At 32.1% G+C, this 15,615-nt stretch overlaps 2 protein-coding genes across 5 annotated transcripts in view; one reads left to right on the forward strand and one right to left on the reverse strand.

Moving 5' to 3' along the window:
* LOC119834062 (serum response factor homolog) overlaps window positions 1-15,615 on the forward strand; it is a 170,290-nt gene that overhangs the window by 59,066 nt on the left and 95,609 nt on the right. The gene's annotated exons all lie outside the window — the stretch shown is intronic.
* LOC119834063 overlaps window positions 10,638-15,615 on the reverse strand; it is a 115,851-nt gene continuing 110,873 nt past the window's right edge. For 2 of the 3 annotated variants that reach the window (XM_038358344.1, XM_038358343.1), the window contains 2 exons: window positions 11,375-11,493; window positions 10,638-11,143 (listed from right to left, as the gene is read on the reverse strand). In XM_038358344.1, the coding sequence (XP_038214272.1) occupies window positions 10,754-11,143; window positions 11,375-11,493 (509 nt within the window). In that variant the 3' untranslated portion in view covers window positions 10,638-10,753. Of the gene's footprint in view, window positions 11,144-11,374; window positions 11,494-12,213; window positions 12,626-15,615 lie in introns of all 3 variants that reach the window. The other variant, XM_038358342.1, reaches the window with a different exon arrangement.

Raw genomic sequence — 15,615 nt, forward strand, 5'->3', positions numbered from 1 at the left:
TAATAAATGTTATTTGCAGTTAACAATTTTCTTTTTTCTTTATTACAATATTTATGGCAAGACTAGGTATATCTTAATATAATCTTATAGTTGTAATCTTTGACACTTTCTTTTGATCTTTGACACGATTTCTTGACCAATTTTATACAGATTAGCTGTAACCCGCATCGTCACTTGTGTCGTACCCGGGGAAAAAGTAGCCTGTGACCTAATTTAGACTATAATCTATCTCTGTACCACATTCATACAGATACGACAAGCTCTTTTCGCCTGAAAGAGCAACAAACATCTGTACATCCATCCATTCTTACTTTTAGTTTCGCGTTTATATTATTAGTAGGATAAAGTGCTTTTGGTCTAGTACTCAGTATTAACTATTTTCAAAATGGTATGAAAAATTTGCTAAAAAAAGTAATGATTAATATATTATTAGATGATGAATTATATAAATGAACTGTGATGATGACCAAGAGTTAGGGACGACACATTTATTGATATCCACAAAACAAATTTACCAATGGAACAAATGTGAATTAATGTGCCCTATATACATAACATTTCAGTTATTCATTGTTAATTGGCCTATGTTATAAATAAAAAAAGTGGAATCTTTAGTAAACAAAAAATAGTAATATAAAAGTACAATCAACACAATATTGTTTCAAAACCCGAAAGTTAGGTTGTAAACCTATTGTAGTTATCAATGAGAATTCTTGTTTTATTTCGCGTTCATATGGAATGCGAAATTTCTAGTTATTTTTATGTATAATTATACATCGAATATGTTGCAAGATTTAAACGGGTTGTTGCGATAATTGTAGCAAGTTAACGTAGGACAGCAGCAACTATTATACAATATTATCTTAATGAATAATGTTTAATTAATGAAGCTCTCACAGAGCACAAAGTGCCAAAACCTGTATTACGATGTACTATATGAAATGAATAGCTTATCGAAAAATATAAGCATTGTGTTGTTTAGAATGTTTACCTTTGAAGCTTGATTAAGAAAAAACATGAATTACTTTAAGCGTTAGTTCCACTAGTTACATCAACGGCTTGGTTCTCGCTCACCATTAGTTCACATTGTTGGTTTATATAGCAGCAAACAAATTTCCAACACTGTAATTTCTTTGAGACACGTAAATTTAAAGAAACACGATCATATTTTATTAGATAGATTGATTATACATTATATCGTAGATTTGCATTATACATTATTGTTTAGAATTCGTAAACAAAGAAAAACTTATTATGTTGTTCTATTTGATGTATCAATGTGCTCCTAAAAGTAGCCACGTAAATATAAAGGTGGGAATTTAACCCATCAGAAATGTTCCTGTAGTTTGTTAATAGTTTTTGTTTTAATACCAGCTTTTGTTTAGAAATATGTGAATGTTATAAATAATAATTCTCTTGTATACAAGTGTCTAGAGACTGAAGAAAAAACACTCCCTTATTCATGTTTTATTTTATAGTTTCAATGAGATTTAAAAAATACGATATACACTCCCATCCAATAATTCGATATGGGGCTTGCGAATAAATATTATAAATGAACACGATCGCAGCATGTAATATGCAATATTCTTAAAATATTATTATACATTTAATTCAATAGTCATAATTCGGCTGGTCGAAAACAATTTAAAAACAATTACAGTCCAGTGTTTAATACGACAAACGTACTTTACGATCGACAAAAATTAAAGCAATATATAAAGCTTTCAGAGTTTCGAGTGCGATGAATTAATCCATCGACAATGTAGCCGATACTTTTAATGAAACATTGGAGAGTCGTTTGGTGGAGGAAATTGAATCTTTTCGATGCTTATTATAATATTAAATTCAGAACCGGCATTTGTTAATTTCAGCTTGATGCTTTTATTGAATAGAACTTATAGTCTTTAAATAAATTTCGTCCTTAATGTATTTCTATCAAATCAAACTAACTTATAACTAATTCAAGCTAATTGGACCTAATATTTATCTATTAATTTGTCGTTGATTATAATATGCTAATGTTTCCTTTTGGAGCAATTTCCTAGAATGGAAACATAACTTTTGTCTAATTATTTTCCTGTTAATTTATACTAGTTAACGTTTTTTATCGCCTCTTGCCTAGTTTCTAAACGGTGGATGGACCTTGTTAACATTTATAATACCCATGTTTTCATACAATTTAACCCTACTTCTCTATGACAGGTATATGCCGAAGCTTATGTACGTATGTAAGCGAAGCGTATGTAAGCTTAGGTACGTAGGTGAATAATTCTCTCATACATACAAAGTTTCCATACAAAATTTCTGCCAAATTGGTTTTGTATAAGAGGAATAAATATTTGCTTATATTACAAAATTCGGATAAATTATTGTATCGGCAGATTCACTTCTTAAATAACTTGTTATAAATAAATTATCAGCCATTTTATTGAGATAGTAATCTATAATTTAGTCGCATATTATCTTATTAGTACAAAGTAAAAGATGTAATAATACGCTAAATAACACATAATAGCGGTCATTTATATTTATGTTAAATTTATTTTATTCATATATCCAAGTCGTATCTTGCAAAAAGATCGTATGAAAAATAAAAGCAAGTTCTCAAGTTAATAAGTCACGTTAATCGCTCTTATTTCAAAACCAGTAAATGACTTGAAATGATTTATGAAGCGCAGAGATCGTGCAATTTAGTCATTATCATGACTATTATTAGATATCACCTAGATCCCTAGTTGCTTGCTTATTTTATGTAATTTATTAAATGCTTCGCGTGTTTTGGTTGTATTGTGTCACAAATTGATCCTCGAACTGCGATAATCTTGTTCAATTGTGTGACTGTAATAGTGACAATAGTTGAGAATTTTCATACGATTCGTATCCCAATATTGTATTCAATTAAATGATATCACGTGGTCTGTTTTTTACTCATTTAAATATAATATTATTTCTTATGTATTTGAAATATATATAAAAATATGTGTAGGGAAAGTTAGAATAAATAAAACGAAATAACACAGCGTGTGATTTAATATGCAATATTAAACTTACTTGAAATTCGACCTTTCCTTTTGTCAGAATATTTGTAGATCAATATCAGAGAAATTGCACAATCAGTAGAGATTGTGCAATTTCTACTACGATTGTGCAATTGATACTACGAGAAGTAGTACAATAGTAAAGTAAGGAATGATAGTCATATGAAATCGACTATTCCATTCAATTACCCTCATGTGCTAGCAAAATAAAATTCCCAGTATTTTGTCGGTAACAAGAAAACGAGGCGAAAATTTATTGCTCAATAATAATTCGATCGCGATATAGAGTTGGACTCACCTACTTCCTAATCTCGGCATCACAATGATGCCAAACTAAGCTATAAACAATAGGAACATCATCGTAAATTCAACAAATGATGTTAGCCCGACGCGCTACCTTTACACGCTACGAACTATGGCTGGGGGCTCTTAGAAGAGCAATGCATTATGAGCTTAATGTTTTTATTGATATAACGCACTTACTATCACCCTGGTGCATGGGCGCAGAAGCATATGGGGAACGAATGTATCTTTATATCAGATTGGCCGCTTGTCCCGGCTTTGGGGATAAAACAAAATAAAATATAGCTTATGCAGCAAATATATTTAGATAAAAGAAAATCGGTTCAGTATTAAACCCTTACTGACAACTCTTCTTCTTCTTCTTAAATAATAGATATAATTAAACACATTCTCCAATAAATTTTAAAATATTCGTTTTTTTATTTTTTTTTATTTTTCCTTTTTGAGACTTAACGCAAACTATTATTAACATTTCAATTTTCAGTATCAATTTCACATTTACGTATCAACTCACGCAGTTTAATGTTCTTTACTGAGTCATTGAAAAATCATTTTATAATTTTAGTAAATATATTGGTGCTCTATCCATAACAACTACATACTTCGAGTACAAATAAAGAGCTATGCTATATTGTATGACTAATGATGAATTTGTGAAGTATATTTAAAAAGAAATGTAGGTACCATTTGAGAATGTTTATTCAGCGCAAGTGTGCATTACCCATACATCTCACACTAAATAATACATTGATCTAAAAAAAACCATAAAGATACAATGCTATGTTACTACTGGAGTTAGCGATATCGTTGTCAGTTGTATTAGTCCAGTCTTATATACCGCTTATATTGTGACTATAAATGAAAACAAGACAGTATATATCAATTTGTTCCGTACATTCCTTGAAAAATAGCAAAATCGCTCGCTTCAAAGCTTCATACAAAATCGCGTTAGAATCGCGCGATACGCCGCTCCTGCACTACGCAATAATTCTCAATTATCTTTAACAAGATTATTTATAGCCCATCTTTTCCAATATTAGAAATACCTATGTCTTGTTAAATTGTTTTTTTTTATTTATTAGTATCTATCATTTGATTCGGTTTGTAATTGGAAGAAGTCAAATAATCTTTCCATATATGTAGATTACGATTGTAATATGCACAAACCAAATTATTTGATGAGCTCAGTAATGAAGTTTGATTGCATAAGAGTTAGCAAACTGGTCGGTCTGTAAAAATAATGTCTTGCCTAAAACAGAGACCAAAATAATCTTCGTTATTAGAGCTGATAGCTGAAAGCTTCTCAACAAATCTTAAGTAAAGGGTATTTTACTCCCAGTATTTAAATATACATAGTTCTTCATGGGCAACTGGTACAACTTCGCTAAAGAAACATACTTTCATCTGCTTTTATACCGACTACCAAATATTTTCCGTAATCATCCTTACTCAAACCACTCTGTTACTTTATTAGTTATATGAGGACTTCAGAATTTACTTGTATAATGAAAGGCCTTATAATTTATTTCTACACTAGCTTTTCGCCCGCGGCTTCGCCCGCGTAGAATTCGCTTATATCGCGCGACATGGTAAGGATTATTTTCTTCGCATTTGAAAAGTATGGTTTGTTCTTTCCCACGTTTAGCTCCATCTTCATACCAAGTCATACAAAATCGGTTTGACAATAACGAACTTTCATACAAACTTTCATCCCCTCTTTCAACCCTTTCTACCCTTTTTTCGCGATAAAAAGTATCCTATGTCCTTTCCCAAGTTCAGTTCTATCTTCATACCAAATTTTATCAAAATCGAATCAGTGGTTTAGGCGTGAAAGCGTAACAGACAGACAGACAGACAGAGTTACTTTCGCATTTATAATATTAGTAGGGACTAGTAGGGATATTCAGCTAAAAAGGAATTTAGCACACTGTTTTATTTAATTTATCAACGCGTTATGCGATTAATAAATATTTAAAAAAAAACAGTGGTTCCAGTTTAGACGGAAGAAGTTGCCATCGATCGTTATTAAACTGTTGCTTTTTCTTAAAATTGCAGAATTCGTTTGCAAATATAGACAAAAAGTGTAATTTACGTCCGTTCACGCGTTGCCGGTAATTGTATAAATAATTCACGTGAGGCGTGTAAGAAAACATAAGTGTCACCTCGCCGTCATCAATAAACACTTACAGAAAGACGCGGAATTTTCTGGACTATTTTTTTGGGAGTTCCAGCGAGTTCTAGAAAAAATTGGAACGCATGCTTTTTGAATTGTCCTGCCCTATACAGTGTTATTAATCCTATATGTAATTATAATGGTTTTTATTGAAAATGTGTGTGAAAAGTAAAAGGAATATGTTTTTTTTGGAGTGAATGAAAAAGAGGACTTAGATCAATAAAATAAGTATGAGTTGAAGTATAATGCAAGAGACGAGACCGATCTGAAAACTTACACGTTTTGAATCTATCGGTTCACTAGATAGCATTGTGTCTTTGGTGGACGCAGAACGATCGTAACATAATTATGAAGGGGTCATATCAATATTTCTAAATACACTTCTAAATGCCTATAAACACCAATCAACCAAACACAATCTTAAAATAACAACGCTATCCCCTGACGCTAATTCTGTACTAGGAATCGACAGTGTTATCATTGATTAAAACAAAACTGATAATTTAAATCGAAATAAAAGCCAATCAATGTTCGCATTATCCTTTATTCAAAGCTCGTAAAGAGGCTTGTAATGGTATTGAAAGCTATTCCACGCGATAGTGTCGTGTGTCCACAAATTGTGCAGGCATCGGTTAACGGCTGTGTGCGTAAACTGCCTTTTAATTCTAACTGTAGCCCTAGGGCGCAATATAATTTCATATGCGCTGCAGTTAATTTAAATGCGCTGTTTTACGGTGTGCTTACAATGTAATACATATTATTTGCTCTATTAAAGTTATTTTTGTTCGTGTTATAACGATTAACGGGGCTTTACCAAATGTAGTAACCAATTAGACTTGTCCTAAGAAACTTATCAAAATTCTATGTTTCGTTTAAGAAGTGTAGCTGTATTCGTTATTACAAATGCGATATAAATAAATTAATAAAAGATTTATGGAAGAATATCATTGTGAACGGTTTTTTCATTTTCTTCGCATCACGAATAGTACCTAATTGCTACCACGGATCGTAAGAGCTAAGCTTTATTGAGTATTGACGTGGCACGGAATTTTTTTCTAGTATTCGTTCTAATAAATTGCTTTAAAATTGTATTCTATGAGGAGCTAAGTGGAACCGGATCAATATATCACTAGCACTTTTTAGTCGACCTTTGATGACATTTAATTGAAGGAAGCAAGCTGCACGTCACGCGGGGGCCCATTCGTTTTATGAAATAACTCCCATTAACGGGATCTTACGCAATATTATTATACAATTTTGTGTAAAATATAAAATCGATTGAAACTTGCGACGTCTAAAGAATATTAAGTATGAATTTTATTATGTGTAACTCGGCAATATGTATGGATTTCAATTACTGTATTTTAAAAATAGGAAAATAAATGTCAGAATAAACGTGAGTTGTTCGTAGCCAAAGTGAATAGAAATATCCGATTTGATCTAAAATTTGTTTTTATTATATGTCGTGTTTTATAAATTTATATACGTTAATGTGTGTGTGAATTTAAAATAAGCGTTAAAACCATCGCGAAATGCAATAATCCAAAGCTGAAAAGGCAATTTCGTAAGTCACCGCACAAGTACCGTTGCAACCAGTCCGTCAGCGATCCATCTCAGGTATTAATCAGAGTTATCACCCGACGCATGATGCGCTTATAAAGCTCGATATCAGGAAAAATTTAAATTCGAATGATGCCCTCGGAAGATTTCGCGAGAGCCGAGACTGGATAGTCCCGTTTCGTGTGCCTTATGAGATTGACACTGCAGATGGGTTTCCGGAAAGGGTTTTTTTTTGGCCATCTTTGCGATGGTCAAACAACCATGAAAATATCTAAATAATCTTAAATAAAAGTAACGCAATGTAGTATCATTTAGTGAATATCCGGTTGGAATATTATCTTTAATTTTTTAAAAGAAATCGTGACTTGTGGAATTTTAATGTTCTATCAGTTTATGTATGTTTTATATTAAGAATAATAGGTAGATATTTTCATTTATTTTTTTACAGTATCAAAGGCCTAATTAAGGGACTTAAATTAAACCTTGATGTGATTAAGTATCGTGTTTACATGTCTCTGTGTTTCATTAATTGAAATTAATTGGCAAAATACTAGTCCGTGCTTATATTTTAAAAGAATTCGACATTGACAAGCGGTTATCCTTTAATAATTATAATTGTATCTCAGTTATTTGAAGGTGTTTTTTTTACAAATTCGGTAGCGCTAAATCGATCGCATTATGTAATTAACAATTAATTCATAAGTTCGATTGCTTGTCGGTTAACTCAATATCGTTTGTATATAAGGACATCGTATTATTTTGATTTAATTTGTGAATAAGAGTACCTTACAAATCGTATTTTATTTAGAGATATATGAGTATAGAAATCTTTGGGGCTGGTAAGATAATAACACTGTGGCTTTTGCCCTATCGTGGAATGATAATGACTAAAATACAATAACGCATATCAGACCTCTATACTCGTAGAATGAAACAATTAATAAATATTTAAGTTGTTTTGAAGTTGCAGTGCATCGTTGGCTTTTTCCGATATCGAATGTGGGATAGAAAATATTGTACAACGTACCAAGAAAACATTGCTATAAATTTTCCAGAAATGCATTTAACCGTTGAAGTCTAGACCGCGCGGTTGCACCGTTGTGTGACGTCATTAAAGAGAGATGGCTGTATACGCCAGACTGAGACTGAAGGAAAGAAAAAACAAGATCCCAAATAGGGATCACATGGCTCTAAATATCGTGATAAATGACGTCTAGTTGATAGTACTGTGTAAATCTTTTGCGAATATTCCAAGTTGATCATAACTGTTACATTACAATGTATTTGATATGTTCGATTTGATTAGATCGCGCGAGAGTGCAAAATTCAGTGACATGTGGTGTTACATCCGTTATAATATGACGACGGGTTTTAATTATGATCGCTAGTGATTGATAGAACAAATGGTAGGAAGTGAAGATGGGTCTTGTACTGTCGATGTGGTATTTAGCGTTACCATTTTTCTGTATTTATTTACACGGAGAACACATAAAAATACATTTTGCACGCAGGAATACGATATAAAAAACATCGATTGAGTAGCATGTGACATATTTAAAAGCAATGTGGGTGTTTTTTTTATTTTAATTGTTGTATTATTATTAGTGCTATTATAACACCACTTGGATATTGAGACTTTATTAAAATAAGTATCATTATGTTATATGATAAATCTAATAGCAGACGAGGTTTCATTTATACTCATTGTTTCTAATGTGGCTCGTCCTAAAAAATACATCCAACAATGAGTAAATGTAATTCCTTTTTTTTTTGAAAAATTATGTATCTATTGTTAAATATTTGTTGTGTTTTATAATATTCTCCATAATCATTATCAAATTAACACCGACACTACACTATCTTACGAATCTAAGCGCACGCGCATTTACGTTTATTACTCAACCTTTCAATCTGTTCCTAGATTTCTCTCAACACTTTTTTCAAGTAACGAATTTCACTCTAAATGTAAAGTAACACAGCATAATTTCGCTTGTATCGATAAAAGATTTATGACGATTTTAAACTGCTAATTGTTTTGTCGATTTAAACAGATAACCGGAAAATGAATTTATCTCTTTCTAATGAATAATGAGTCGATATTTCTGTCTCCTTTCCTCAGTGAGTTTATCTTAGATCATAGCACGGACGGAGTGTTGAAAATATAGTAATTTATGTCTCAATTATTGTTACGACTCAATAAAGTAATTATATGTTAGAATAACGGCGCACGTTCTATTAAGTTGTACTTTGTTGTACTTAGCCTGTTCAAGACCAGCTCCTAAATACACTTTCAGGATCCTCATCAAAAAGTATGCGATAAAAATAGCACGATTAATTATTGCGGTTTCCAAAATATACTTGAAATACTCGTCTTCTCACTGTGGATTTTTTAAATGGAATCTTCATTTCTTTATTACAACGGTTCCAGAGAGAAACACAAAAATATGAAAGAAATAATTTTCATTGTCGAGTAGGACGTACAAAAAGTTGCCTCCACTAGAAAGTCGTATATTGTGGCTCATGTGTCAAACATTTTAAAAACAAGCGAGCTTTGTGGACCAACTATAACTTAACAAACAACAACTACGTCGAAAAAACGTGTAAGTTTTTACTCCATCTCAAACAACACTGACTTCTGAAACAGCTCGTAAATTGGCACCATTTTTTTTAAATCAGTAGGACGATACTATGGGGTCGTATTTCCACGTTCTTTATGATGCTTTTATGTTGTCAGCGATGCATTAAAATTCATGCAAAACCGAGTGCCGTGCGTTGTCAAGCAGTACCAAGTGACTGACGGATGAACTTGTTTGCGGATTGTAATTTTGTGGTCTTTTGTTCGGCGCATACATTGCTGAGTAAACAAAATATCGGTAAATCTCTGAAATTTATTAAACTTTTCGTTACACACATAGCCATTATACAATATATTAATGCAGAGTCAAAAGGATTTGCGATAACTAATAAAAAAAAAATTGGTTGGTGCCCTGATTAATTATTGATCATTGTTGTTTTCTCTCTTAACGTGAGCCATAAATCAAAACATTTCCAAGCATGAAAAATTAAATTACAATTAAACTTCAACGGTCTTATTCACAGAAAGTTAAAACACGTCTAAAGTCTCGGTATAGTACGAAAAAAAAAAATCAAGTCAAGAGTCTAACCTTAAACTTTTATTTACCATTGTGTAACGTCTTCGTCACGAATCCTTACAGAAGATCTACTTGAAGCAGCATGCGAATGCTACTGTGTTTTTATTATTCGCCTCGTCAATCCTATCTTTATTCCTATCATACTTACTTGCTGGCTGCTGAAAAAGAACTCTGCTAATATTCATAGGCGATGGTGCTCGCTCAGGCGACCCACATACTGGGTTGTCTGCGATGACATAAAAAATATTGAACCGATCTTAAAATACTTACTGTACACAAATGTTTAAGCTCATTCACATAGTTCATAGCAGTTTTGGAGTCATTCAAATCAGAATGAGATCATCAGAATATTGAAACTCAAAAATGTCATGCTATTTCAATAAATTTATTCGAAGAGCCAACCAATTAAATTAAATAATACGTCAGTATTTATAATAATCCTCTCAGCTCATAATAAGTTTATTATCCAAAATATATACAATACTGTAATGCAACAGCTGTGTTGACAAATCTTTAGTATTATCCTAATTATTACTGTTAAATTTTATTTCAACCACAGGAAGATTACCAGTATCAGCTTGAAAAATAATATCCATGATGGCTTTCTTAACATGTGCGAGAGTATGATTATCATATTTCCTCAATTCACTTGCTACTAATTTGCCAAATGCATCATAACTATTATCGGATTTATGAAAATACTCGTCACTTTTAAGTCTCTTTGCTTTTTTAATGAATTTTTTTATCGTTTTACGTTTTCTTGTGATGGTTTGGGTTTCTGCTGGAGTTTCATCTTCATCTTGCATCCATACTGTTGCTGTTGCAAGAGGCCGTTCACTGTCACTGTTGGGAGCAGCTGATTCTTCTTTTTCGTTTTCTGGATTGGATTCTGTTTCAGGTTCGGTTTTTGCCACCTGTTAAATTGATTTCATCATTAAGTTAGATTAATTGTTTATAAACGTTTTCATGATTATTAAATCCTAGAGAAGATAGGTAGTCTTCATAAGTTATATAATTTGAAATTAACACGACATATTAGACATTTTTAATATTGGTCATGTTTCAATTGTTCTTATTGCTATTAATAATTAAGTTCATGTTGTATTATTATTTAGTGTATATATTTTTTAAATAATTATTCGTACATTTATAGTGGCAATCGAAAAAGGTTCGTTTTGGGTTCCCTTTGGTTGATTACTTCTTATGTCTTCCAGAAAAGAAAGATGTTCGAATGCAAACCATCTGGACTTATAGGGTTCACCATCTGAAAAAAACGAACGTTAACTTCGCTGGTGGAAAATATTGTCTGTATTTTAATAGTAACGGAAAATATTACAGATTCAAACATTTTAAATTGTCATACACAAAAACTTAGTTCCTTATTACTGTAAGTATGTAGTTTTAGTGTAAAAATAATTAACTGATTCTGAAGTAGCGTATAAGTCGAGCAAGCGAAGCTGGTACAAGACCAGCAGCGGCGGGCGAGTGCCAGAAGACTTTATGTAATTTAAATTTATTCCAATAAATAAAACGATGGCCCTCAAACTTATTTCATCGAACGCCCCCCATTCACTTTATAAACTGCGTCCTTCATATACATGTCTAGGCGAAAGCGTAACTTTTAAGACAAAGGTTCGATATACAATGGGGCATTAAATTGTCACGACAACAATAATAAGATAGATATTTACAAAATGAGCTTTTAATAAAAAATACAAATTACAATTTATAGGCACGGTTTTATTTTTAAGGTTAGTCTAAATGTATTATCATCAATTGGATTAATGTAAAGTTTGTGAGTATGGATAGATGGATAGATGTATGGATGCTTGTTAATCTTTCACTCGAAAACAGCTTTTCGTATCTGTATGAAATTCGGTGCAGAGATAGATCATAGTTTGGTTTAGCACACAGGCTTATATTTGCCCTGGTAACACGCAAGTGCCGCCGCAGGTTACAGCTAGTACATGCAATAAAATATTACCTGTTTTGTTATATTCACGGCATCTATATCTTTCCTTTCTTAACACACCGCGTAAATTCGTGATCTTTTTTTTAATCTCCTTAACCGGTAGTTTAATTTTATAACTTATATCCTTCCACGTTTGTTCCTTCAACTCCTTGTGATAGAAATGTGCATTCAAAGGGTCCCATAGCAATCTATGACTTTTGAATAGTTTAATAAGTTCTAAACACGTTTGTTTATTCATTGTGACCCGTTTCGCTCGGGTATACGCCTCACACTGAGGCGAGGGACAGGGGACGAGGCGCTCGGGAGTGCGGGCGGGAGATTATTATTATCGACAATGCGCGGCGCGGCGTTGCCACACTTGCCTCACGGACGTGGCGCGGCAACGTCGCGTCTCCTGAACTGTGCCGCGCAATGCGGTACAACTCTGAAATGTTCTTATATTTTAAATATAAAATTTATGGTATTTTTAGATATATTTATATACAATTCTTCCATGATATATAACTATGTATAACTACACATATTGTGCAGATACAAGAGCGAGACCACGGGATAAAATATATAAAAGTTTTGAAATAGTTACGGAGGTTTCTCGTATGACCTGCACCGGATGGATTTTAAAGTGGAGCATAGTCGAGATAGGAAAGGCGCGTCTGATGTAAGCGTAAGCGGATAAATTTTAATCAAGGAAGGGAAATTAGTGATATAATTTATGTAACATCATACATGACGCGTATTGTACGCGCACTTCCCACTACTAATACGAAGATTACCAATTTATGTCTGATATGGATGAGTCATATAAATTCAAGTGCATGTAATTTTCAAATTCTCATTAATATAGTATTTTTTTTTAGACTTGTTTTAAGTGGTGTAAATGAAAAAATTTCTACACATTGAAATGTCATGACTCGGACCACAAGATAATCTGAGGCCATAGCGTTTCCGTTCCTATCCTTGCTTAAACATGAACCGTATTGTTAATGGAATAGGGTAGAATATGGAAGGAGTAACAGTTTAACCCTTTTAAAATACCGACGTGTTTAATCGGGTGCGTAAGGATGTCCGCAAGTTAGGTGAACTAGAAACTAGAAATCTTGTCTATATTTGCTTAAAAAGTTGGTCTTTTTTAAATTCTGCCTATATTTTTAAATGCTTAAAGAATTTTATATTTTTGTTACAATTTCTCACGCAAAAGAGATTTTATTGTTATTGTTCATATCGGTAACAATATGAATCAAAGTACGAATGTATTCGTCCAATATTTTTTGTGATTTCCAAACATTTTGTTATAAGTTCATTCAGGGAGGCCGTAAAAAATTGAATACTTCAAGTGGTGACATTAAATCTCTTTTATGCGTTCTTGCGAATAACTTTTCACCGTAAAATGACTGCTTTATAACAGCGAAAGCCACGCGCATTTATATATTATTGTATATATTTTTCAATTTGTATGAGAAATTAATCATGCCCGAGCCGGAGGCTGGATGGAAATTGATTTTTAATGGTTTTAAATGAAGCTTTTTTTGGATAAATCACTGACGGTGGTCAAATCGAAAAGCAAGTTTATTAAGGATATTAAGTGATTATTCTGTTATCGAGGTTCACAGGTATATTACGAAATGTTTATTGCATACACTTATAGTTAATGGCCCATTGAAAAAGTAAAATCGTAAGAAACCAATGATGGCTCGCCCTATAAACAATATCTACTTTACGGTCGTGACAACTGAATTAAAGATTTACTTCCAGGGGTTCTAGAGGGTTTCGTATATGTTACTAGTGCCCGCGACTTCGTCTTTTGGAGTCTTATGAGGGATATGACCTGGTCCTTCTCACGCATGTTGATGACGTTGGCTTAAAAGTTTTATTGTATACTAGATTTCCGTCCCCAGTTTCGCCCGCGTTGGAAAATGTAGGAAATAGAGGAAAAATATAGAGTCCCAAGTAACGAAATAATACATATTATTAATTTTAGGTGACAGGACCGCTAGTGATATTTGAAATTAAATCTTTCATCCCCAATATTTATGCAATAAATCCAACTTCATAATGAAAAATCATTCATATACCTACCTCAATTTAAATTACAAATACAGCTCGCTGATAAAAATTGTACAATATACTTGATAACGTCCTGCAAAATTATTGATTTATTATATGAATATTTTCAAAAATTAATGCAAATGTCTCAATTTCATTGAAAAAATTATCCACAATACATTTAAAACCTCAATATTTTTTTTTTTGATTTATCTTCCATGTGACCGTCTTTAATTCTATTATATGTACAATGGATACATGTATAAATATAAATGTAATTTTCTTTGGTCGTATTTCGCACGATAATTCGTAAGACTAAACTACTGTACTATGATTTACTACTGCAGTGTTTGTTCTATAATAAGGGTTATTATCTATTCCAACTACGTAAAAGCTTCAACGTTTTTTTATTCCATTTTTAATAACAGTTATATGAAAACATTACAATAATTTAAGAAGAAAGGCCATACATATAAAGCAGTACAAAGTCCGATACGTGAGCTTGTAAATATTTGCAATGATAAATAATTAATATTAATAAACATGACATCAATCATAATCTCATATTGCTATCGGATTCTATTCTCAGAACGACGAGTACGGATCAGATTTTGACGATTATCACATACAGAAGTCCTAAACCTTTTCGCTTTAATTGTTTTTTCCATCCGACTATCGATTAATAAAATTGTTGGACAGTCGAAGTGTAAAACAGTTTTTTTATAATGTTAATCGATCTATGAGCAACTGGCGTGATAATATAGCCTTAGCAATAAATGTTGTTACATGATACATCCGGTATTTTCTAAGCGAACATTCTTGGTTCTTTCCACCTCTTTAATCCATTTAAAATTCAAACATTTACGCTCGTATAGTATGAATTATAGAGGGATTCGAGCAACACTTAGCGCAAATTATTCAGGCTTGATAGTTTGCAAAACTATACAGAAATGATTACTAATATATAAGGATGAATAATTATTTCATTCGAAAGTAGGACGGAAACATCTTATACTTAATCTTTTTTTTTAATACTATTCAGATACTCATAAACCATCAATTACCAATAGTTAATTACCTTTGAGATCGCAAAATGACACAAAAAATAAATAAATACTAGATTGTCGATGATTTGGTTTGTTGATATATAATAGATGTTGTCCATAACACAGGTGAAATTTGGTGTAAATTATCTTCTTTTGACAATTCTTTGATTTAATTTTAAATTCAAATTGTTATTCTTGTCACGGAAAAACTATAACATAAGAACAATCATACTGTATAATCAATTTTATATAGAACCTATTTTATACATGACATATAAGATTTTCATTTCGACCCATGTATATACATGGAAATATATATCTTATG

The sequence above is a fragment of the Zerene cesonia genome, chromosome 18, assembly GCF_012273895.1.
Source record: "Zerene cesonia ecotype Mississippi chromosome 18, Zerene_cesonia_1.1, whole genome shotgun sequence".
Taxonomy (NCBI): Eukaryota; Metazoa; Arthropoda; class Insecta; order Lepidoptera; family Pieridae; genus Zerene; species Zerene cesonia.